At 46.9% G+C, this 25,568-nt stretch overlaps 1 protein-coding gene across 4 annotated transcripts in view; it reads left to right on the top strand.

Moving 5' to 3' along the window:
• Nucleotides 1-25,126, top strand: part of ATP10A (ATPase phospholipid transporting 10A (putative)) — a 181,137-nt gene extending 156,011 nt beyond the window's left edge. For 2 of the 4 annotated variants that reach the window (XM_037016466.2, XM_037016464.2), the window contains 11 exons: nucleotides 3,830-3,933; nucleotides 4,002-4,128; nucleotides 6,997-7,181; nucleotides 11,892-12,219; nucleotides 14,677-14,753; nucleotides 17,890-18,015; nucleotides 20,933-21,133; nucleotides 22,772-22,852; nucleotides 22,930-23,034; nucleotides 23,492-23,679; nucleotides 23,819-25,126. In XM_037016466.2, the coding sequence (XP_036872361.2) occupies nucleotides 3,830-3,933; nucleotides 4,002-4,128; nucleotides 6,997-7,181; nucleotides 11,892-12,219; nucleotides 14,677-14,753; nucleotides 17,890-18,015; nucleotides 20,933-21,133; nucleotides 22,772-22,852; nucleotides 22,930-23,034; nucleotides 23,492-23,679; nucleotides 23,819-24,437 (2,141 nt within the window). In that variant the 3' untranslated portion in view covers nucleotides 24,438-25,126. The remainder of the gene's footprint in view (nucleotides 1-3,829; nucleotides 3,934-4,001; nucleotides 4,129-6,996; nucleotides 7,182-11,891; nucleotides 12,220-14,676; nucleotides 14,754-17,889; nucleotides 18,016-20,932; nucleotides 21,134-22,771; nucleotides 22,853-22,929; nucleotides 23,035-23,491; nucleotides 23,680-23,818) is intronic. The other 2 variants (XM_037016467.2, XM_037016465.2) reach the window with 2 other exon arrangements.
• The last annotated feature ends 442 nt before the right edge of the window (nucleotides 25,127-25,568 follow it).

Here is a 25,568-nt window from a genome sequence, read left to right as displayed (position 1 = left end):
CTTTAGTTCTGTTAGTATTTGTTTCATATATACTGGTGCTCCTGTGTTGGGTGCATATATATTTAGAATGGTTATATCCTCTTGTTGGACTGAGGCCTTTATCATTTTGTAATGTCCTTCTTTATCTCCCCTGCTTTCTTCTCTCTGTTGTTTGCCTGAAATATGTTTTTCCATCCCTTGACTTTTAGTCTGTGCATGTCTTTGGGTTTGAGTTGAGTTTCTTGTAAGCAGCATATAGATGTGTCTTGCTTTTTTATCCATTCTATTACTCTGTGTCTTTTGATTGGTGCATTCAGTCCATTTACATTTAGGGTGACTATTGAAAGATATGTACTTATTTCCATTGCAGGCTTTAGATTCATGGTTATCAAAGGTTCAAGGTTAGCCTCTTTAGTATCTTACTTCCTAACTTAGCTCGCTTATTGAGCTGTTATATACACTGTCTGGAGATTCTTTTCTTCTCTCCCTTCTTATTCCTCCTCCTCCATTCTTTATATGTTGGTTGTTTTATTCTGTGCTCTTTCGTGTTTCCTTTAACTGCTTTTAGTGAGTAGTTGATTTTATTTTTTTGCCTTTAGTTAGTATTTGGTTGGTCTGCTTTCTTTGCTGTGATTTTATTTTCTCTGGTGACATCTGTTTAGTTTTAGGAGTGCTCCCGTCTAGAACAGTCCCTCTAGAATACCCTGTAGGGGTGGTTTGTGGGAGGCAAATTCCCTCAACTTTTGCTTGCCTGGGAATTGTTTAATCCCTCCATCATATTTGAATGATAATCATGCTGGATACAGTATTCTTCGTTCAAGGCCCTTCTGTTTCATTGCATTAAATATATCATGCCATTCTCTTCTGGCCTGTAAGGTTTCTTTCGAGAAGTCTGATGATAGCCTGATGGGTTTTCCTTTATAGATGACATTTTTCTCTCTAGCTGCCTTTAAAACTCTTTCCTTGTCCTTGATCTTTGCCATTTTAATTATTATGTGTCTTGCTGTTGTCCTCCTTGGGTACTTTCTGTTGGGAGTTCTGTGTATTTCCATGGTCTGTTCGATTATTTCCTCCCCCAATTTGGGGAAGTTTTCAGCAATTATTTCTTCAAAGACACTTTCTACCCCTTTTTCTCTCTCTTCTTCTTCTAGTACCCCTATAATATGGATATTGTTCCTTTTGGATTGGTCACACAATTCTCTTAATATTGTTTCATTCCTGGAGATCCTTTTATCTCTCTCTATGTCAGCTTCTATGTGTTCCTGTTCTCTGGTTTCTGTTCCATCAATGGCCTCTTGCATCTTATCTATTCTGCTCATAAATCCTTCCAGAGTTTGTTTCAGTTCTGTAATCTCTTTCCGGGTGTCTGTAGTCTCCCTCTGGACTTCATCCCTTAGCTCTTGTATATTTCTCTGCATCTCTGTCAGCATGTTTATGATTTTTATTTTGAATTCTTTTTTAGGAAGACTGCTTAGGTCTGTCTCCTTCTCAGGTGTTGACTCTGTGATCTTTGTCTGCCTGTAGTTTTGCCTTTTCATGGTGATAGAGATAGTTTGCAGAGCTGGCACGAGTGATGGCTGGAAGAACTTTCCTTCTTGTTGGTTTGTGGCCTTCCTCTCCTGGGAGAACATCGACCTCTAGTGGCTTGTGCTGGGCAGCTGCACTCAGACAGGGCTTCTGATTCCTGCCTGGCTGCTATGGAGTTTATCTCCGCTGTTGCTGTGGGCATGGCCTGGCATGGGCCGCTGCTATGATATGGTGGAGCTGCATTGGAGGGGGAGTGGCTGGGAAGCTATTTATCTCCGTGAGGGGCCTCCTTGCTCCCTGCTCTCCAGGGGGTCAGAGTACCAGACATCCCCAGATTCCCTGCTGCTGGACTAAGTGTCTTGGGACACTTCTGTCCGGTTTTGCGGTCCGTGTCCCTTTAAGACTTCCAAAAAGCACTCGCAAAAAAAAAAAAAAAATCCACTCACTTTTCTTTGTCCCCAGGCGCCGGTCTCATGCACTGTGTCTGCGCTCTGGTCCAGATGGCTGGGGCTGGGTGTTCAGCAGTCCTGGGCTCCCTCTCCCTCCCGCTCTGACTCCTCTCCTCCCGCCGGGAGCTGGGAGGATGGGTGCTCAGGTCCCACTGTGCCGGGGTTTGTATCTTACCCCCTTGGGGAGGCGCTGGGTTCTTGCAGGTGTGGATGTGGTCTGGATGTTGTCCTGTGTCCTCTGGTCTCTTTTCTAGGAAGAGTTGTCTTTGTTATATTTTCATAAATATATGTGGTTTTGGGAGGAGATTTCTGCTGTTCTACTCACACCACCATCTTGGCTCACCTCCATGTCATTTTAATGCATAGATATGCTGTACCTCTGTTTATGTACTGTATATATATCCATGCTTTTATGCATAAGAATACATTTTGCTCCCAAGAACCAATCTTTGGCCCCTTGGGGGCACTGCCTTTTCCATGTAGATCACACGTTCAGGAGATAAGAGGTTGATTCAAATAGTAGAAAACCTTCCCCAGACCAGGGGTCTTACCACTGGTAAGTAGGATTGCCAGATTTATCAAACAAAATATGTTGAATGTCCAGTTAAATTTGAATTTCAGATTAAGCAACACATAATATTTTTAGTAAAAGTATGTTCTATGTGATATTTGGGCACTTAATATTCTCTCTGGCAATACTGCTGGTGTTTTGGGGATAGGAATTGCCTTTTTCTCAAGGACAGTTTTTCATAAATGGGAGGAATATACACTTCTTGTATGTCCACCTCCTGGACAAAGGGATGACAGATCACTCTTAATGATGTTCTACTTATACAAACTTCTTGTTTCAACAAGGCACAAATAGAAACAGTCTGAAATAGGAGGTTTTTGAAAATAACAACTAACTTCTACTTTAAATGTTATATGAATATGAGTGTGTATTATTTACAAGCAACGAAACAGACATGGGATAAATCTAGTAGTTCAGATTCCCAGGTGTTCCTCTTTGGAGGATTTTGGAGTAAATCATGGGGAAAGGATGTTCTTGTGACTTTGCTGATTGATTCATTGCAAGAAAATTCTCTGACCTAGTTGCAGCCAACTAGAGTGAGGCAGAAAGGTGAGGACCATGTATTCCTCACTGGCCCTGAAACATACTCATAACACACTTTGATCACACACAAAAGCTCCTGCCCTTCTGCGCTCCCACTCATAATTGTTACCCAAGAAGATTTTATAGTTAAGAAGGTGTATGTCACCTTGTGGATTCCATGGCTGGAGAAAGTTCAAAGTCAGCACTTCTGTAGTTTATAATAAGGAACAAGCCTTCTCCTTATCTGTGTCTACAGAAATCAGAAAAGGGTGGATGTTTGGAGAACTTTTGCTAGCTGACAACTAATTTCCTAGCTTTTTAAAAAATTGTATTCTTAATTTTAATTTTTTAATTTTAATTATTAAAAATAAACTTTTAATGTATGTACATAAAAATTGCCACCTTAACCATTTTTAAACATATTGTTATGTAACAGATCTCCAGAACTCTCCTTGCAAAACTAAAACTCTTTACCCTTTGAACAACTCCTCTTTCTCCCCAGGCCCCAGCCCTGGCAACCACCATTCTACTTCTTGTCTCTCTGAGTGTGACAACTTTAGAGACCTTAAAATGTGGCTGTTTTCCAAGTGAAGCTAGCCTGGAAGCTGAGTGGGAAGAGCATCCTAGTTAGCTCCTCTGAGGTGGTGCTGAGCTCTCAGCCCATCAGCAGTCACACACAGAGTTTTTCAGCACCACACAGAGCTCCCTGGCATCTTCAGAGTGGGCTAGGGCATTCCCAGGACCCTTCCTCATGCTGGTTTCTGCTTCTACTCCAATGTAGATGATGCCAGAGGAAGGCATCAGAAGAAAATCCGAAGCAAGACTCAGAATTACCTCAACCTATATGCAGTGGAAGGCCTGCGCACTTTGTGCATTGCCAAGAGGGTGAGTGTGAGCCGCCTGGGCAAGGGCTGCCCACATCTACACAGCACTCAGCAGCATATCTCCCCTAGGTCCTAAGTAAAGAAGAGTATGCCTGTTGGTTGCAAAGCCACTTAGAAGCAGAGTCCTCCCTGGAAAACCGCGAGGAGCTCCTTTTTCAGTCTGCCATTCGCCTGGAGACCAATCTTCACCTGTTGGGTAATTATGCTCACGTGCATCTGTTACATGGAGTAGTGTGCAATTTGCAAAGCCCATCTCAGATGGGGAGGTACTGGGCTTCAGTCAGTGGTACCTCTGCACACTCTGGGTTTAGTAAGGAACCTCCTGGCCTGATGCCAGAGTGGCCCCCAGTGGGACCCTCCTTGATTGAATGTTCTTGCCATGGCCCATTTCTGTGTCGTTCCATGTGCCACCCCACAAGGTACCCTACCTATGATGGCACCCAACTTCTCCCCTTTAAACCTTGCTTTCCCACCAAAATCAAGATAAGGAGCAAGATTTTGCAATAATTGATGCATGAAAGGATTATTCCCACCCCTAAAGCAAAAAGAAACTCCTGGACCCCAGAAATGCTACTCTGGTGGTCAGGCATCCATCACCTCCCTTGGCCCCCATGTTATATCTCTGTTAACGTGTCCTAAGTTTTTGACAGCCTGAGTACACTGCAGGCACATACCTAACTTGAGGTCAACTCACCTTCCTTTATCTTTTTCACAGGAATCACTTCCTGGCTTGGATTCTGTAATTTTTACCTGGGTAACTGTGTAAACATCTAAAAGTAGTTTCACGTTATCCCTGTTCCAGCTTTTTCTACTATGGTTTTATCAGTGTCGTGACTAGTAAAGTTTCATAATTCTGACTCAGCCATATTCTGTTGTCATCCTAAATCAGATGCTTCTCTCCACGAGTGTGTGAGAATAGCTCTGAGACAGGTCAGTGAAGGAGCCACTCGATTTCCCATGGTGGGCAGCAGTCCATACATTGGCCAAGAGCCTATGGATAAATTTTCAGGAAGTTTGCTGTCACTGTTTCTGTTTTGCATAAATTTTCATGAATCCTGCATAGCCTTTTGATGCTTGTTGATAGCTTGAAATCAGTCACCGTGGGTGTATTTGCACCACAGAAAGGGGCAAATGCAGCAAATCAGCCTCCCTCCTGCAAGCCAGTGGTTAACACTTAGATCGCCTGCAACCTGGGTATCTGTGGTTCAAATGCTGCAGCCTGAACCAGAGAAAAGGAGACCCAGCACCTTCACATTCACCACAGCTTCACCCACAACTGTGTGCCAGCCCCTCCAACTCATTTCTGAGAAATACAAAGTAAATCACTTATATTTTTAATATCCCAAAGCAACTACCCATAGGTAAAACTTTACATTCAAGTTCTTATCTTAAGTGACACCAGAGGACCTCAAAGGATGGATCATCAGGCACACGGTGTCGTTGAAATTTCCTTTTCCATAATGTTCTGGCCAAGAACCTAAGTGCAAAGGCCACGTTCTGTTCACTCCCTTTTCTGGTTTCCCCAGATGTCATCTGAAACTTCCCAGTGGGTTAAATCTCCCCTCCCATTAAAGCTGCCTGACATCTGCGTGCAGTGAAGCATGGTGGCTCCAGCTTGAACCCTACTACCTACCCTGGTTACCATACTCAAAGTTCAAGGTTCTAAGGAGCATGCTTTAAAGAAAGTGTCATTTACTCAAAAGTCAAGTAATATTGCAAACAAGCTACCTGGGAGAGCTGAAGACAGCCACTCTGCTTCCAAATCATGTTAACAGGACTGTTCCCTTGGATTTACTCTCTATCCTCAGCCATAGTTCATGCAGAGACAGACATACCTTCCATGACTGTATTCTGAGTTCCGTAACATTCAGTGTTTCCCTCAAACCTGCACATTATGCAGGATAGGGTCAGTGCAGTGACCCAGCAGGGGGCCCAGTACTTTGGCCAGTTGAGCTCCTGAAATAAAGAAGCTTTATTTTGAAGTGTTTTGCTTTCCCTAAAAATAGGCAGACTCCTTCTGGACTGGAATATATCTTGGAGACCTGTCCTGCTTTCTGTTTTGGTGGACATTTATCAAGGAGCCCTGGCTGAGTGGCCAGGATACCAAGATGGGGAGACAGGAGGCCTTTCTGCAGGAAGTCACTGTCTAATGAAGGGTGGATAACTGGTTGAGCTACACAAAGCACCACCCCACAGTGGAAGTATTAGTCTAGAACAGATGAGCAGCTCAGAGGTTTGGAGCAGGAGAATGCCATGTGTGGAATGCTGGCCCAGGGTGAGCTAACTCACCTCACTCGCCTTTGCTCCATCATATGAATTTTTAGGGAACACGAACATTCACTCCATACAGCACATGGAGCAAGATGACATGAAAGAGCAACGGCTGATGAGGACCCCTCAGTCAATGCCGCATTTCTAGGGAGAAGGTGGAGCCCATCTCATCAAATTGGAAGCAGGGAAAAACAGGCCAACCTAGAGAGCACCTTTCTGCAGTGAATGCTGTAATTACCCCAATATATGGAGACCCACACAGGGAATCCCACCTCTTATTCATTTTGTTTGTGGAAAAAGTAAATTCAGGATAATGTTTTCAAGAAATCACAGGCCTGTGTGGTCTGTCAAGACAGCTGCGGTATTGCCAAGAGCAAATGTGAGTGCCATTCATTAGAAAGCGTGCAGGGAATAGGTAATGTTAGAACTTCTTCATCCCCGAGAACACAGCCATTCCCACCATCCCTCCACAAGCCTTATTTCCCGGTTTTCTGTATAGTTAAAAGTTAGCTGCCTGTCAGAAAGCATTGCGGGTGCTTTCTTGTAGATATAATTATGCTTAGGGCCTCACAGTTGTTCCAGCTGACTCTCGACTATGAAGTCAAGAGGCTGAAAGTGTCCCCCACTGTCCTGAGTGAGTCATCATAGTGCTTCCCAGAGAGACAGACCTCAGAGGCCCCAGGGTGCGGGCCGGGCCAGCCTCTCGTCTGTGTTGCTGTGTGCCATTCACACACTTCTGGGTCAGGGGGCATGTGAGTAGAGGGCTCACCCACGCCGCTGTGTGTTTGACCAGGTGCCACTGGGATTGAAGACCGCCTGCAGGATGGAGTTCCCGAAACCATCACTAAACTGCGTCAGGCAGGCCTGCAGATTTGGGTTCTCACCGGGGACAAACAGGAAACAGCCATCAACATTGCGTATGCCTGCAAACTGCTGGACCATGATGAGGAGGTCATCACCCTGAATGCTGAATCCCAGGTAAGGGTTTCTGGGAGGCCCTGCTTTGCTGGGGCAGCCTCAGCCCACCCCTCCCCAGGGCATACCTCAGCAGGAATGCCTCCTGTGCCTGGTACCCACGGTGAGATGGGCCTCTGCCCCCAGCCCCTGTTTGCACCTGTGCTGCGCTTCCAGCACCCAGCACATGCTTGTCATGACCTTCAACGTGTGGAATCTGCTGGCATTTCTTCATGCGAAAGAAACACATATCCAGGCTTTATGAATGCAAAGGTCAACCTGCTTGTTCCTGCCTTACTATCTATGTCAGCAATATGACAAAATTTTGTCATGAGGCCACATGGAGGCAGGGCAGCAGTACATTCCACACTGACGTCCTCGGTGTGGCATGAGGTGTCGTGTGGATGCCCTGATGGGCACTGAGGTTGTCAGCCAGTCACGTGTACCTCTTTAAATCCTGAGATATGTGGGCAGTGTCTTCTGCTCATAGGCCTTGCTGTGGGCTCCCATTTGAAACTTTCGGTGTCATGTCATATAAAGATGTGCCTAACTTTGAAGATTTCTCCTATATTTTTTTCTAAAAGGCATATAGTTTAATGTTTCACCTTTAGACACAATCCATTCTGTGTAGAATTTTATATAATGTGGGAGGTTTGGGTCAAACTTCATTTTTCTACGATTAGCTATCCAATTAATCCAGCACCATTTGTTGAAAGCCTGTCTTTTTTCCATTGGATTGTCTTTATACCTTTGTTGAAAATCAATTGGTCATATTTGTGTGGATCTATTTCTAGACTTTTTATTCGGTTCCCCTGATCTGTGGGTCTACTCCTTCACCAAAACTCTGCTGTCCTGTGGTTTTTTTACAAGTCTTAACATTGTTCTTGTTTTCTGAATTTTTCTCCATTTTTGGATCCTCCATTTCCTTTCCTACTTTCTTTTGGGTTCTTTGGATGCTTTTTAGTATTCCATTTCAATGTGTCTGTTGTGTTTTGACAACATCACTTCACTTAGGTTTCTTAGTGGTTTTCCTAGAGATTATAGTGTGCATACTTCAGTGGCCACAGCTACTTAGAACCAGTATTCTGCTACTTCAAGTGGAATGCAGACATGTGATAAGAAGAAACTGTAGATATCTGACGTAGCTCCATGTATAGACATCCTCATCTGATAATATTGTAATGTTTGCTTTCAATCAAAAAGTGTATTAAAAGGACTCAACAGGAAAGCCTAGTCTGCTGTGTTTACACGTATATTTACATCTGTTGCTCTTTCATTCCTGATACTCCAAGCGGCTTGCAACATGATTTCCCTTCTGTCTGAAGAACTTCCTTAAGCAGTTCCTTTAGAGCAGGTCTGCTGACAACAAATTCTCTCACTTTTCTTCACCGTGGTTTCCACTGAGAAATCAACAGTCATGTGAGTCATTGTTACTCTGCCACTAATGAATTGTTTTTTTCTGGCTGATTTTGATTTTTTTTTCTGTCTTGAGTTTTAAGCAGTTGGTTTATGATGTATTTGGGTACAAATTCCTTTAGCTTTATACTCTGGGATGTGCTAAGCGTCGTGAATCTGCTGTGTGATGTCTTTCACCGAATTCGGTAAGCTTTCAGCCACTATTTCTCCCAACACCTTTTCTGTGCTGCGCTTCCTCTTCTCTGGAAGGCTGACAGCATGAATCTTAGGTCTGCGGCTGGTGCAGACGCCAGTGCTTTTTCTCAGTAATTTTCCTCTCTCATTCAAATTGGATGATTTCTCTTGCTCTTTGAGGTCTCTTGAGTTTTTTTTCTGTTATCTCCATTATGCTACTGAGTCCATTTAGTGAGTCTTTTTAAAAAATAAACTTTTAGATTTCAGGAAAAACTGTGGTGATAGTACTGAGAACTACCATATAATCCACACCCAAATCTTCTCTACTATTAACATCTTTACAATTTGTGAACCAATTATTATTACTTACAAAAATCCTTACAATATTCAGATTGTCTTTCTGTGTTCCAGGATCCCACCCAGAACCACATTACACTTAGCCACCCTGTCTCCTTATGCTATTACTGGCTGTAATAGCTCCTCAAACATTCTTTGATGACCTTGACAGTTTTGAGAAGCACTGGTCAGATAGTTTGTGGAATGCCCTCAGATGGGGATTTTCCTGATACTGTTCTTGATTAAAGCGCCATTTTTATCATTTCATCACATCATATCGAGGGCATATTCTGTCAACATGAGGCACCACTGTTGATGCTGTTTGTCATTCTGTCTACTGCTTCTTCTTACCCTTTCTTCTTCTTCTTACTTCTTCTTACCCTTTCTGTACTGTTCTCTTTGGAAGGAAGCCACTGCACAGCTCACGCGTAAGGAGTGTGGAGTTACATTCCCTCTCCTAGAGGTCAGGGGAGCTACATAAACTATTTGGAATCCAGTGAGCTTTTTTATTTTGGTTAATGTGGTTTTGGGTTTGAAAATTTCTGATTCTTCTTTATATATATTCTCTTCTGTTTTTCTGTTGAGACTTCCTTTCTATTCATTTCTGGAATATCCACTTTTACTTTTGGAGTGTTTTCATAATGGCTGCTGCAGAGTGTTTGTCAGACGATTCTGGTGTGTGTCAGCTGGCCCTGGCTCGTGTTCCTGCCTTTTTCCACATGCACTGAGAATCCCCTGGTTCTTTGTATACTGATGAAATTTGGGTCATAGCATGGGCATTTTGAATGACACTCAGGTCACTTTTAAATTCTGTCAGTGTGGATATTTCTTAGGTAACTGATCCCCTGGGTTCAGGCTGCTCCTGACAGTCCCTGGGTGTTGACTGTGGTGGCAGTTCCGTGTCTTCACCAGCTGGTGAATCTCTTGCACTGTTAACACCTGAGGTCAGTTTGGGACTTGGGCGACAGCCTATCCAGAGTTCAAGGCTCAGAAGTCTTTATCATGCTGTTTAGGATTATGCGCATGAATGGGTGACCCCAGGAAATAACCACACTGTGGGGTCTGTTAGGCTAGCTCCCCCCTCTAGATATCTGTCCAGCACTCTCTGGGACTCCCTTGCCAGTCCTCTGGCAAGAAAGCTGGGACTTGAGTTACCCTGCTCTGCTTGGCACTTCTGTGCCGACACCTACATCCAAGCCACGCTGGGGGAGGGTGGGAAGGCGGCGTCACCTCGCCGTCACAGGGCCACAGCCGGAGGGAAGGCGCATCCCCCTCAGCCGCCAGCAGCACACAGTCCTGCTCCACTGCTGGTCCTCCACTGCCATGTAGCGGACTTGCCTAGGGCGGGGCTTGAGGGAATGGGGAAAAAGCAAATCAAAACAGGACTTCCTGTGTCTCTGTGAGCCCTGGGAGTCCTCTTTTCCACTCCCCAAGCCAGAACTAGAGGGCTTCTCCTGGGGCTCTGTCCCTGCCATGGCACCACTGCCAGGCTTTCTGTTGGCTCAGCTCCAGCCCAGGAGCCGCCAGAGTGAAAATGTAAAACTCACACACCTGTTCAGTGTATTCCGAATGCCGGTTTTCTTCTCTAATCTGACAGTTACCATTTACTTTCAGAGGCCTCAAACAGTTGCTATTTCAGTTCTGCCCGTGTTGCATAGCTGCATGCAGTGGGGCAGGCAGGCGCGGGTATGCTTGCACCAACTCACCTTGCCAGTGCTCTGTGCTAGGACCATCCACTCATGGTGCTGCTGCAATGCGGCCCACATTCTCTTCCAGTCCTTCCCAGTCTCCACCGCTCCCAGCTCTGCCATGCACGCAGGTTTCTCCCTCTTCATATTGCATGCCTCTCGTGTACATGCTTGTCTGTGACTTGCTGCGGCCACGGGTGTGTGTGCACATGTATGTGTGTACATGCCCATACATGAGCATACATGTGCACACACCCATGTGTGTGTGTGTGTGTATCTGGTTGCCTACCTATTGTCCCAAGTCCAACAACTGTGGTTTCTCAGACTTCTCTTCTGTAGTCTCGCTCACTTTCCTAAATGTAAAAGGTCCTCAATAAGCACTTGTTGAACACAACTGGATTTCCATGATCTTTTCAGGAAAGTATTCACCAGCCCGGTGGGCTCACTGTCCGTAGTGAACCAGGAACCACCTGAGCTCCCCAGAGTGTGTTTGTGCCTAGAAACAGCCATCCCTCTGTTCTCTGACCCAGTGGGTTCCCCACTACATTCTTCTGTTTTTTACTGGAATTCTGATACTGTTATGGAAGCACTTGCCAGTTAAAAGCCTCACTACTTATGCTTTTATTTTTAACTTCTTCATTTTCCTAGTCAACTGGAGAGCTTAGGGAGACACTGATAATTATACTTCTTTAGGGACTAATCTTAACAAAACCTTTTGAAGAGCTTTTTATCCTATTGTTGGTACCTCATTAGGAAACAAGAACACAGAGTAAAGGCCTCCGAGAACTGTGGAGAAGTGTGTGTAAGGCTCCTTCATCCTGACCAGCCAGCAATTGAGCCACAGTGCGGTCAGGTCTCCCAAAGTCAGGACGTTCCATCCAACCCCATCCAGTGCAGTGGGCACTCAAGGGAAACCTTGCAGAAACCCCACACCAACTCATTCCCTTCTGAGTGAGAAGCCATCTTCTTCAGCTAACTTCCTACTCTCAGGAGAGAGGCCTCCTGGACAGAACCCGCAGCCTCGTGCCCCGGACATTGTCAGAGCCCGGTGTGTTGGGGAGGGTACCCTGGCCTGTGGCACAGCCTCCTGAGCTGCCCTGTCCTCTCGTGTCCATTCCAGGAGGCATGTGCAGCCCTGCTGGACCAGTGCCTACACTACATGCAGTCCAGGAGCCCCCACAGAACCCCTGAGAAGATCACAGGCACTGTGAGCATGGGGTTATACCCCCTCTGCCCTCCCCCTGCACCCTCCACCTCTGGCCCCATCCCGAGCCTCGTGATCGACGGGAGAAGTCTGGCCTACGCCCTTGAGAAAAACCTGGAGGACAAGTTTCTCTTCCTCGCTAAGCAGTGCCGGTCAGTCCTTTGCTGTCGCTCGACACCCCTGCAGAAGAGCATGGTGGTGAAGCTGGTGAGGAGCAAGCTCAAGGCCATGACCCTGGCCATCGGCAAGTATCCAGCCTGCAAGTCAGGGCCCCCTTGAACAAGCAGCCTCTGTCTCATGCAACTGCTTTCTCTCAAGGCATCCTTGAATTTCTGCCCCTTCCATGCTATGTCATAAGGTGGGAAAATGCTTCTGTGTTCTTTTTCCTATTCGTAAAACCACACCCAATATAACAGACAGCCCATTCCAAATACAAAGCTTAGATTTGAAAGCCACAAAATATAGTAGTAACAATAACAGCTACCTATTAGAAGGCCTGTAATACATTGGTGGTTCAAGAAGATGGAGTTTATACTGTTTCCCTGGAAACAGGGGACAAAATCTGCCCATCGCAGGCAGCCACAGCACAGCAGAGCCCTGTGAACTAAGCATTATCCTAAGCCAGCTTAGAAAGGCCCTTTGCAGGCTCTCCTAGTCGCCCTGAGATACTGGAGTTCAAGGCTTCTTAATGCCGTAAGGGCCCAGAGACTAGATGGGGATGAGAATTCCCATTGCCAAACTGTGTTGACAGTTCCAAGACAAGCACCTAATTAAGTAAATCCATCTTAAAATAAGAATAGTTGCTAAATTTCACATATTTCCTTAAGGACTGTGCATCTAATGGTGGTTTTCCCTCACAGACTGTTGGCCCAGAGACCTTCTAGGGCTCCCTCCAGGGCTGCATGGTGCTCACTTCTCCAAGTCACCATCCCTGCCCACCGCTGCCTCCAGGCAGTCACCCCTCAGGTTCAGGGACTCAGCAGTGCCACCTGCTGCTGAGAGGGGGAAGAATGGCCGGGAGCCTAGGGCAGAGGTGATTCCCATGGTCCACGGAAATCAGTTTGGTTCCTTGCATGTAGAATCTCTACCTAGGTGGGAGTTAGCTCTGAAATAAAGCATCCTCGCCAATCAATAACAATTACAGTATTTTCTGCAAGGTCTGTGATGGCCTTTCCTTGTTGCTGTTGGGATTGCCTCCCTGTCACACAGGATGCCGCATGGGGACAGAGTTAAGGCCAGTGTAGAGCCTGGGCACGGTCCCTGTGGAGTCGGCCCTGCACATCCTGAGGGCCACGGGAGCCACTAAAGGGAGTGAGGGGTGGAGGGCGGCTCTTCTGGGGTGGACCCCTCCCAAGGGAGACTGCCTCAGGACTGCCTTTGCCCCTGTGTCTCCCTGGGTTGAGGGGTCTGCAGGCTGCAGCTGCACTCTCACTGCTTGCCTGGCTCCTCTGAGCTCCTGTCCTCAGTGGTAACATGAAGACAGTGTCCCCTGGTAAGGCTTTGTAAGACGTGAGTCATCAGCCACATTTTTACAGCCTGTTAGCACATGGGCCAACCAGTGAATCACTGGTGTGTGGTATTCACTTAAGAAAATGGAGGTAGAGCCTTGGCTGGTTAAAAAGAGAAGAAAAAAGAAAATAGAATCTCAAAAGGGAAGGGGAAGTAATGACCCCTCAGAAGTTTAGCTCATTTATTTGACCAAGAGTTAAAGCATCAATGTGACCCAGTCCTGGGTGTCCAGCGGCTGATGGTTTAGAAAACATATCTGCCTACCACTCATTTTGAATGGAACATTTTAGGAGAAGCTGCAGAGTTACTGCTTCACAAAATTCTAGTTCAGCAGATACTGACTAATCACTGTGCTGAGCCCAGTGCAATAAATAACAGAAAAACCATAGTTGAGAGACATCATTTAGCTACATATGAATCACTGCACGTTTGCATATCTGTACTTTTTGCATGTTTGAACCGTGGCAGTGCTCCAAGACTGGACCCTTCTGCTGCCCTCTTCCAAAAATGGTCACTATCAGAGTAGCAATGACTCTGAGCTTCTGCTTGCCTTTCCACAAAGATATCAAGAAGTCTGACCTAATGCTCTGTGTTCCTAAACATTTTCTATCAGCAGTTTAAATAAATAGAAGTTCTTTATGGCACTCTCAAAAGTCCCAAAGGTGAGCATAAGAGCTAATAAGCTAGCTGGTAATCAGCAGGCAAAACTGGTAATCTCCAGTTTGGGGGGCAGAATTTAACCTTTTTTGTTCAATGTAGAAAACCACTTATGGGAGTATGAATGGGAATAGCCTTGGCTGACGTGCTGTATATGCGATAAAGACTGGCATAGCTCAGTGAATAACGATGATAAGGGTGACAAAAGCATCTTTCACTGCACCAGACACCACAGTAAGAGCTTTCTGTTGGTCAAGAGCCAGTAACGTAGAGTGAGTGCTGAATAAAAAGGCAACCACACCAGCCTCCTTCCTGAAACATGTCTCGGTGTGACTGTGGTTTCCAACCTCTCACTGTGTTTGTTCTGACTCTATAACTCAATTCTCCTGGACCGACTCAGCACTGCTTTTTCCTTGCTCTTCCTCGTGGCCCGTTCCCAGGACTCAGTCCCATGGGGACCCGTGAAGATCCATCAAGCTGATTTGATTCTGTGTACCTCCACTCAAACGGTTCTTCCTGCCTGTGCTGTTCCTAGGAGACGGAGCCAACGATGTCAGCATGATCCAGGTGGCCGATGTGGGTGTGGGGATCTCGGGCCAGGAGGGCATGCAGGTAAAGGCCTCCCCGGGTATCCTGTGGGCTCTGACTGACAAAGCTGAAGGGTTGGCCTTCAATACAACTGATGCTCGCCTTCTGCTAAGCCAGTAGTAGAAGATAAGATGCAAGGTGACTTCATATTTAGGAAGCAATGTGTAGTAAATAGGTCTTCCCGTGCCTTTAAGTTTATTTTTGTGAAATAGGTGGAACAGAAGGCTAGGTGAGTCATAGTTTCTGTTCGGTTGTTTATGACTCGTCTTTGGAAGATGTTTTTAACTGTTCCTGAACACTAATGATACCATCTGAGAAGTCAGCTCTGCTGCAGTACCACTGGCCTGACATCACTCTAAAAATGGAATATAGCCAGCTTGACTCACATGAAAGGTCTTCTGTGTATTTTTCATGTGTCACTGTATTTTTCTCAACATGTGACCCAGATATTGAACAAGAGTTCATCAGAAATGTACTACTTTTAGATATAGTACCTCAGTGGCTGACATTTGATTAACTTTGAATCATAACATTTTTTTGACTTAGTGGAGATTAGAGAGCAATTTCTCCAGTTTTCTTCTTAAAAAAATAGGATGTTGGTCACCATTTAGTCATTGGTTGATTCATGTATTGATGCATTTAATCAGTAATTATTTATTGAGAACTTGCATGTGCCAGGCCTGTGAAAAGCTCATTAGTTTTCATACTTGATATTAAATAACAGTAAGTGAGGAAGTCCCAGCTAGAAGCCCAGTGGTTCCCTCTTGGGATCCTCAGCACATTTCTTACTCCCCCCTGCCCTCCTCTGGCCTGAGTCAGTGTGTGATGTTACTTGTATGTTTTCCTTCCTCCGTGGAATTGGGAATGGAGTCCGGGTCAGGCCAACCTAGCCTGTTCGCATCGCCATGCACACAGTTCATTCATTCTGACTTTTTGGCATTATTCCCATTGTATATCTACTAATTGGAGTGGAAAGCTGACTGGTACAGTGCCTGTAAACCATATATGTGGAGAAATATCAAGTTGATAATGTCTTGTATGCAAGACAGAAAGGTCGAGTAGGTGACTGGGGAAGGGACTGAGCTGGTCACCACTCACATCCTCAGGGCAGGAGTTGGAGGGATCTATGATTTGAGTCCTGTGAGAGATGATGGGAACAGCCAAGCCACAGGGCACATACTGAGACACAGCTTTGAGTTGGCATAACTTCTAGGCAGGGCGTTATTGGATGCATCTTTATTCGAAGCTACACTTCCTTGAAGATGCATTATGTAATCAGTGATAAGGCCTGAATGCCTTTTCTTCCTGTTCTAAGTGCCCAGGTTATCCAGGGGACTATGACCCAGCTTGCATTTTTTTCAGTCCAGTACTCAGAGGGACACTGCACTGAGCCCTTTGGGAGAGAGGTGGTGCAGGATGCCATGCTACCAGGGACCCTAGGTCTCTGGGCTGAGTCACTGAGGCTGAGTGAGTCTGTTTGGAGCTCCCAGCTCAGCCCAGGTGGGAAGGTTGTCCCAGGTGGGGATCTAGAGGGAGCAAAAGAGATACTGCATCTTTAAGAAACTTGTTTGTGGGTTCATCTGGTCCCCTGTGTTTATGAGCAGCCCATGGAGCCAAGCACTGACTGGCAACTAGGGATATTGGATGAGCATGATGTCTGTGAGTCTAGCTTTCATGCCATGTCCAGAAAAGCCAGGGAGACAGATACGAATTTTCAGTGTATGCAAATAGTCCTGACTGTCGTACATGCTAAGAAAGAGAAACACTAGTTTCTGTGTTGGCTGTTTCCCAGGGGGATCTAACCTAGCTGGGAGCATACAGGGAAGCCACCCTGACAGGACAAGCAGTGGGTTTGGGGCCTAGATTTGGAGATGGGAGAAGTGGCTGAGGCTGAGGAGGCAGCCCTATAGGAGGAGCTTATCTGTCTCCTCAAGGATGGGGCTGCTGCTTCAGACAGCCAAGGGCCTACTTCACAGGCCTTTCCTTAACTTCTAACAATCATCCCTTTGAGTTTTTAGGTTGACTTCAGTGAGGACAGGGATGATGTTGATGGTACCTGTGTCTCTGGGTCTATGCCTGGCAACAGACCGTCTTAATAAATGGTTTTTTTGAGAGGGTAAATAATGGAATAAATGAAGGAGGGATCACAGAATACGCGAAGCCCTTCCAACCCCTCTGTGTTCACAGGAGGAGGTATAGAGATGGTCTTTGCTTGGAAATCCTTAATGTTTGGTTCAAAAAGCAGACAGGCTAAGAAAGGACAATGACTGAGCAGGAGCTACTCTTTTCTAGGTGTTATTTGAATACAGGGAAACAAGTTAAATTTTAAAAGCGAACTTATATTTATGTGTGGAGTAATCCTCTGGAGATAAGCAGAAACCTATCTTTTCCTGACATTTTCTTTGTTCTTTATTTTCCAAAGTGATTTGATGGGTTCCAAGTTATTCTGGGCACAAAAAGTGACATCTTGACATATTTGTTGGGCCCAGTGAGTTTAACTGTGTGGAGCGTGATGCTTAATGAGTGACGGGAAGCTTCTGGCCCCAGGCATCTTTCCTGTCCTTGGAGGAAACCTGCTGTCCCCATTCCCTCCTCTCGATGTCTACGCGCTGCAGTGGCCGACCTGGGACTGGGTCACATGGAGGCCAGCAGAGCTGTGAGCCTGGCCTTCCTTATCATTGTGGGTCCTGAGAACAACCCAAAAGAGACGTCCCAGGACAGCTGGCTATCTCTGATACATACAAAAGGCGCAGCTTTTGTTCACCTTTGGCTTGAGATCCTAATATGATTTAGATGAATGCAACATCCCAGGTTAGAGAAAACAAGGAACCTGCATACATCTCTATATTTGTTTTTGTTTTGGCCTCTTCAAAGCATGGAAAAGGCAGGAACTTTTAAAAATTCATATATTACATATATTTGAGATCTTATGTAAATGCTATAGAATGATATCCCTGAACTAGAGTGCTTAGTGAGATGACATTTTTTTGATTGAGGGAAGTACTAAGGGAAACAACGGCAAAGCGAGCCTTGGCTGGTCACATGCATGCTGTATTCAAACTGGATTTCTCCACCTGTGTTTTGCCTGGTATTTGGGGAGATAAAAGAGACCTTAGGTGATCTGAGGTGCCACCAATAACGAACTCCTCTCCCTTTCAAGGCAGTGATGGCCAGTGACTTTGCAGTGCCGAGATTCCGGTACCTCGAGAGACTCTTAATCGTTCATGGACATTGGTGCTATTCCCGACTTGCCAACATGGTGCTGTACTTCTTCTACAAAAACACAGTGGGTATTCGTTGCTGCCAGTCTCTCGGGTTTTTTAGTAAAAGGCCCAACCTGAGATTCATAGGGCCATCACCTGAATGCAGCCAACAGACCACCCCATGGCTTCCCATCACTTCCATCCCCTTGACCTTCACGAATTTCTCCCAGGCCTGGCCTGACCCTGCACCCTATAGGCTCAGAAGCTTCATTCACAGGAAGGTAATTGCACCTCTAAGGGCGAAGGTTGTAGAAACAGGTAGATCAGACAAGAATGCCCACTGAGTGCATTAAATGAGAAATAGAGTAATGGGGAGGTCCAGCGGTTGTCACAGGGTCATACAGCTGGTAAGCCGTCAAGGCCACATTCAGCCCAGCCCACCTGACTCCAGCTTCTGTGCTCGTGACCACTGTGTCAATGTATTTCTAGGCGTGGATGACTGAGGTGGGCACAGACAGGAGTCCTCTAATCCATGCTTTCTCTAGGTAGACAGAGAAATCATAGGATGAGCAGGGTATGATTGGTGGTCCTGGACTAAGGAGAGAACTTACTGATGATCTCAATATTGAATGGCCTCTGCCGAGACATGCCACCCTGGCCAGGCATGTGAATTCTCTGGTCAGGGCTCAGGGTTGGGCCTGGCAGGAAGGGGCCACCAGCATGGCTTGCCACACCCTCTCCCGTGCTGGCAGATGCACCCCTTCTGGCCAGCTTGGTGTGTAGCTGACCCTTCTGTTGGGTCATGTCCAGGCCTGACTCTGATCCAGGCCCCTGAGCCATTTCGTGTGGACCCTGATGTTTAACTCAGAGTCCTTTCATTACCAAGTCCTTGGTGGACAGGCGTCTTTCTCTGTAGCCCTTGGGGACAGATGCTGTGGCCCTTATAGAGCCTGTCCTGCTCGGGAGTGAGGTACAGACATTCTGCTGAGAAGCTGCTGGGTTGTTTGTGGTGCACTTGCTCCTGGTAGCTTGTGGTTGAATGTCCAAACAAGGAGAAGTAAATAAACTCGTGGGGTAAGCGCCCTTTCAGGGAAGTCCCACACGTCTCCCACATTGAAGAGCGCAGCTCCAGTGTCAAGGTCTTCCAATACTTCTCTGAAAAACAATAAAATAAATGGAAAGGTGTATTTATTCTTCTAATCCATTTAAAAGTCTCCATTGCTAATCCTAAACTACCATCAGTATGCCTCTTATTCATGTTCTTGTTTCTTCTGGAAGGTCAGACCTACCTTTCCTTCCCCAGACCCTCCTGTCCCACGTGTTCTGTAATGTTTCTAGTGAATAATCAGGTGCTCAGAACTAATCAGGGCATATCTAATTTGATAGGTTGGGGCCTAGAAATTAATTCATATTAGGTTGTGCCTGGGTCCCTATCCAAGGAAGGCTGTGTCTTGTCGCCCCAGTCCTTGCCTGATTGGCCCCCTTTTTCTAACCACTTGACATTGCCCCCCAGGCTGAGGCCCCCATGTGCACATTTGCAAACCTAGAGGTCTGGCTCTTGAAGGGGTAGATGGGTGCTTTGAGTAAGGGTGAGTGGAGTTGGGCAGGGTGGAAGCCCAGCCCTGTTTCTGTCATTCATCACTTGTGTGATCTTGAGCAAGTTATGTGCTTTCAATGCATTTTGTTTTCTTCATCTCAAAACAAAACAAAACATGGGAGTTGAGCTTAGCTCTCCATAATTTCTAGTGAAATTTTCTCAGAGTAAGGGGAAGGCATTTCAGTTGCAAAGGAGTGTCAGAGTGCCCACCTGGCTGGGCACAACCTCCTGCCTGGTATGATAAATCTGTTCTCAAAGGAGATGAAAAGAAAGGGGTACCTGTTTTTATTCCTAGTAAGATACAAGGCCTCTGTTAATAAACACTTAATCTACTTGAGAAGTTCAAAGATAATCACTCTGCCTCCCAAAGTGAGAAATTCATTAGTTTTAGGTATAAGTTGGCCTTCCTTTCCAATAAGAGCAGAGAAGAAACGTTCCCATGGCAACAGTGGTTTGGGAAGAAGGCTTTTTGGTATTACAGGAAAAAAAATTCTCGGTTATCGTCCTTTTCCTCGTCTTTCTCTCGACTCCATTCGCTCCCCGGTGACTCATCAGGCCGAGCCTGTGGGGGCATCTGAGAGACATCGGCTGTGGGCACGAGAAGGGGAGGAAGGTGGATGGAAACTTCGAGCCCGTCGGTTCTCTCCATGGAGGGAAAAGCTGCAGTCACAGATTGAAATAGACGGGGAGGTTGTGTGTCATTTTGTATAATCTTCAGAACAAGCCATTTTCAGGCCAAGAAACCAAAGGTCAGAGAAGTTAAGTGAGTGAGTCAAGGCTGAAGGGCAGACAGCGGCAGCTCCAGAACCAGAGCCCAGGCCATTCCCTGTGGTGCCAAGAGAAAGCTCCTCCACGTTCCACCTTAGGACCTTCCGTGTCCTCCAGGCCAGGACCCACGAACAGCTGGGTCATTTAACGTCTTGGATCTCAATTTCCTTTTTTCTAAAGGGGGACTCTTGAGCCCCTAACAAGGGAAATCGCTGTGCTACTGACAGTGACCGACAAACTGTAGGCGAGCACCTGCTGCAGGTGAGGAGCCCGAGCGAGCACTTCCGTGCATTAGCTCATCGATCCTCATGAGCACCCCTAGCTCAGCGCCACTGCTCTGCCCATTTCACGGACAAGGACACCAGGCAGAGAGGAGTTAAATGATCTGTGCCAGGCTGCACAGCTAATAAGCATAAGGTAGTTACTAAGCTGCCATCCACCCTGTGTTGGCCCTTCATGCTCAAAGGGAAGGAGACGGGACAGGTGGAGGGCAGAAGCCTAGGGCTGTCTTTGGAGGAAATCTCTGCCTATGAATTTAGTCTTGCCAGTCAATCTAAAACCCTTAGACCCTTGGCTGAGAATCTGCGAGCACAGCTACAAATTTTTTCTTCCCATTCTTTCTTTCTTGTTTGCAGATGTTCGTAGGCCTCCTATTTTGGTTCCAGTTTTACTGTGGCTTCTCTGCATCTGCTATGATTGACCAGTGGTACCTGATCTTCTTTAATCTGCTCTTCTCGTCACTTCCCCAGCTCGTGACTGGGGTGCTGGACAAGGATGTGCCGGCCAACATGCTGCTGACCCAGCCCCAGCTGTACAGGAGCGGCCAGAACATGGAGGTGAGGCTGCCCCCGACCCTGCCTTCTGCCCCCTGTCCTCCTGGACTCACGCCTCCCTTTAAGTGGACACCCTGGGGCCAACTAACATGCTAGAATCTGACCAGTGGGAGATAGAAATGAGTTTTGCCTACCTGAAGTGCAGCTCATCAGGTGAGGCATGGGCTCCTACAGACCCACCAGGTGTACACGTTAAATGTGTGTGGTTTTTATGTATCAATTTACCTCAAAAAAGCTAAAAAGAAATGTTAAGGGTTTTTAAAAAGGATAGTGAGGTGAAAACTGTGTCCACATTATGAGACTCCAGGAGCCCAAGGAGATCCCCCCTGGAGTCTGTATCAGCCACCTGGGATCAGAGCACTGCTGCCTAGTAGGGATTTTTCTAAAGTGCCCCCAGAAACAGGGAATTAATGGGAATTAATGAGAAGATAAACCCATAGGGAAACAGTTGAAAGAACGAGCGAATACAAACAGATGTAAGTACATGTTTACATCAATACACCATATAGGTTGACGTGCTAATTACCAGCTCTTCCTAGCCAGCCGGTAAAGCAAGCCAGTTAGTTCTGTATCATCTTTCTGTGTTGACAGATAGTAACTACACTAGTTGGAGTAAGCACTTAATAATGTATATAACTTTCAAATCCCTGCAGTGTGTACTTGGAACCAATATAATACTTTATATAACTATACTTCAGTTAAAGAAATATAGAAAAAAAATGCCAGTTATGATCTTGTCTCAGCTAGTCGGAATCATTGTATGTGTGCGTAGGGGAGGAGCCCCCGGCTTCTGTGGTAGTCTCCGATTCAGAATCTGTTCACTTCCGTGTAGACTCCCTCTGGTCACCTGTGTTGGCGTTGGGTTCCCACCAAAACAGGCCCCACGGAGTGGGGGCAGCTATATATAAGGGGATGAGGGAGGCCTCTGCTTGTCACCCGCCACCTCGGGGGAGTCCCTGTGCTCAACTGGGCTTCCTCTCCCTGGCGGTGTGGGCCCAGACCCAGAGTTCATCCTGTGCGGTCAGGTGGCGGACAGCCTCCTAGAGGAGTGAATGCTCGCCCGGCTTGCGCTGCACTCCCCCGAGGCCCTTACTGCACCCGCTGCTCGGGAGCTCAGCCTGGTCAGCTGCCGATGGGCCACACAGATAATAAAGACTTGAAGAGTCCCTGTCTTGGTCATTTTTGCCCTTGGTAGCTTTTTTATTTTAACATTGGGACACATGGTGATCTAATTTTGAAAAACTCACTTTTAGGAAACATTCTAAGGGACACACCAGCAAAAGGAGCAAAACCCTGCTGAGGTGGGAGTAGAGGGACTCGGGTTTGCGGACTCTCAGGTGCTGTTCCTGCTCCAGGGAAATCCCCCCTCGTAGGATGCAGAAAGCAGTTTTATCTGTCTGCCCTAGGCCTAGAGCTGCTGTAGCTAGACCCATTGAGGCAGATGCTCTCAGTCAGCATCTCAGCTGCAGGCTTTGTGCATCGTCCTGGCCCTCCATGTCTCCCTCCTGACGTCCTGAATTACCGAGTGTCCTTGGGGTGCCTGACTTACACATTCATGGCATCGTGGCGTACTGGAAGGCGTCATTTGAAGAGATAGATGGGTGCTTCCCCGTGATCTCTGTGCTTCTTTTTGTGTCTCAGGAATATCGGCCACATACCTTCTGGTTGAACATGGCTGACGCTACCTTCCAGAGCCTGGTTTGCTTTTTCATTCCTTACCTGGTAAGTCGGCACGTGACACAGGCTTTCTGTCAGCTTCCTCCAGTGACCGGCACACACGGGATGCCACTGTCTTGCAGGCTTATTATGACTCAGACACAGACGTGTTTACCTGGGGAACGCCCATCACTGCGATTGCACTGTTCACCTTCCTGCTGCACCTGGGTATTGAAACCAGGACCTGGGTAAGAGCTGTGGGCATGGGCCAGAGGTGCTGATGCTGTGGTCCCACACCTCCACACAGATTCCATGAGTCTAGAAGGTGTTTTGAACAGACAGGTGACTAGCAAGCCAGCCTCCCTGAGATAGAAAGAAAGCACCCTCGGGCTGGCCACATGTGCTGGAGCCCTTGGTAAGGGAGCTACCGCAGCTGCCACAGACACTTCTCATGGCAGCAGTGAGTGCCTTAGCCCTCCTTCACCACATGCACCCCTTTTCCTCTCTCCTTCCCCTCACTCCCTGACTTGCATCTCTCCACCTGCATCCAGGCTGGTCTACAGGTTCCTGGAGCTTCACTAAGCCCCAGTGGCTGTCCATATCACTAGCCCTTTTTCACTAAGCCCTTAAAACATGACACCCACTCCCTGATGACCAGTGCATTTTTGTTCAAATAAAAGCCCTGTTTTTCTCTTTCCCTCTCAGACCTGGCTCAACTGGATAGCTTGTGGCTTCAGTATCCTTTTATTTTTCACTGTGGCTTTGATTTACAATGCTTCTTGTGCAACGTGTTATCCTCCATCCAACCCTTATTGGACTATGCAAGCATTAATGGGCGACCCCATGTTTTACTTGACTTGTCTCATAGCACCTGTTGCTGCACTGCTGCCCAGGTGGGTATCAGGGATAGCGTCCCCCAAGTCCTACATGAGCTCTGAGCATTGTTATTGCTGTGTTTTGCACTTCGTGAGCCTTAGAAAGCTCAAGGGCACCACCCACAGCAGCTGACAGGTTTTTATGTGCTCTTTCCAGATTGTTTTTCAAAGCACTGCAGGGGAGCCTCTTCCCCACCCAGCTGCAGCTGGGGCGCCAGTTGGCCAAGAGATCCCCCAAGAAATGCAATGCTCCCAAAGAGACCTTTGCTCAGGGACAGCTCCCGGGAGAACCGAGAACAGAAACATCCAAACAGAAGAGCATCAGTATGTCTGGAGTCCCCTCTCAGGACCGCACCTCACAGGTGTCTTGGCATGCACAACAGCCAGCCTGCTCCCCAGAGAGCACTGGGGAGCCCAGCGTGGTAGACATGACTGTGCCTTTGAGGGAGGACACCTTGCCTCAGGGACTGAGCAGGCAGGCCCCCGGGGCTAACAGGCCAGGGGAGACTGTCCTGGGAGGATGTCCTGGGGACCCCAAGATGAATCCCACCAGCACCAGCAGGGCAGTCCCCCTGTCACCCATCTTCAGCCTGCCCAGCTTCAGCTCACTCAACTGGATTTCCTCCCTGTCACTGGTCAGTGGGCTGGGCAGTGTCTTACAGCTCTCCAGAAGTAGCTTGCAGGCGGACCAGCAGGAGGGCGAATTCCTGCCCAGCCCCCCTCAGCCAGAACAGGACCTGTGTGACCATCATGGGCAGACCACGGACTACTTCTAGGAGCATCTTCTGGTCATTGCAACTGATGGCAGTATTAGTGAAAACCTTGAAATGGCCAATTTTTTAAAATAACATAGGTGTTAATATTATTTATGTTTATTATTTGCACAGATTTCTAGTGAGATGTATTTTATATATTTCCACAGCTAACGCAGGAAATGAAAGGTACCAAAAAAGAAAGTTTATTTTTTAAAAGTTCTAAGTAGAGTATATTGAAAAGAAAAAAAAGAGCTTTAACATATATGAAAATTTAAAGAAGAGTGACACTTGAAAAGTGTGTTTAGATTTATTTTTTCATCTCATTTTATAAGAAAATGCAGTCTAACTGGTTTTGTTCAACGTGGTGACCTTTGCTTTCCCCGTGTGTAAATGTGTGTGAGCATGGGGAGCCCAGGCAGGTGTGGACAGCAGTGGGGGAGCTGATGGGTTTGGGGGACAGGGATCAGGGCAGGGGAAGCATGGCCCCTAGCCGTAAATCCCCACAGTCTGTCTCCACTAACCTGCAAGGGTGGGACCTCCACCCAGGAAAAGGGAAATGAGACCTCGAGAAACATACTTGAGGTTCACGCCGTCGGTCAGTTCTACACAGGCATTTCGTAAAGATCGCCTTGTGGTTACCACAGTCCCTGTGTAGGGTCTGCCTGTCAAAACCATAACAAGCAATAAACAGCCTTTACTTTGCAAAGAAAGTGTGTCCGGTGCCACTGTTGTGTGAAGTGATTAGCATGTGACCTGGCAAAGCCTGTTCTGAGTTGCAGGCACTTCCTCACGGTGAGTCCTTGTAGACACCTTGAAGGAGGCAGCTGAGTGGCATTCAAGGTGCACACCGAGGCTGACCCGTGTCGCCCCTCAGCGCCCTGATCAGGCCCTCAGTACCCACCAGGACCTTCCTGCCATGAAGCTAAGCTTGTTCAGTATCTTTAGGCATTTGTCCTATGTGTTGTTATTTCTGCCCTGTAAACATAGAAAAGGAGGGGAAAGAATTTTTTAAATCCAAGGCATCATATTAGCATTCCTTCTTCAGAGCCCTCTGTTCTTTGCCAATAGTTGAGTTGCCTGTTTGCTCAGCCTGAGATATGAAATGGGCACGATGTGCTCTTAGGGCCCCTGTGGCTGCCCATCTCTTGAGAA

The sequence above is a fragment of the Manis javanica genome, chromosome 18 (genome assembly GCF_040802235.1).
Source record: "Manis javanica isolate MJ-LG chromosome 18, MJ_LKY, whole genome shotgun sequence".
NCBI classification, from domain to species: Eukaryota; Metazoa; Chordata; class Mammalia; order Pholidota; family Manidae; genus Manis; species Manis javanica.
Note: the sequence above shows the minus strand (reverse complement) of the source record. Positions and strands in the feature narration are given on the sequence as shown.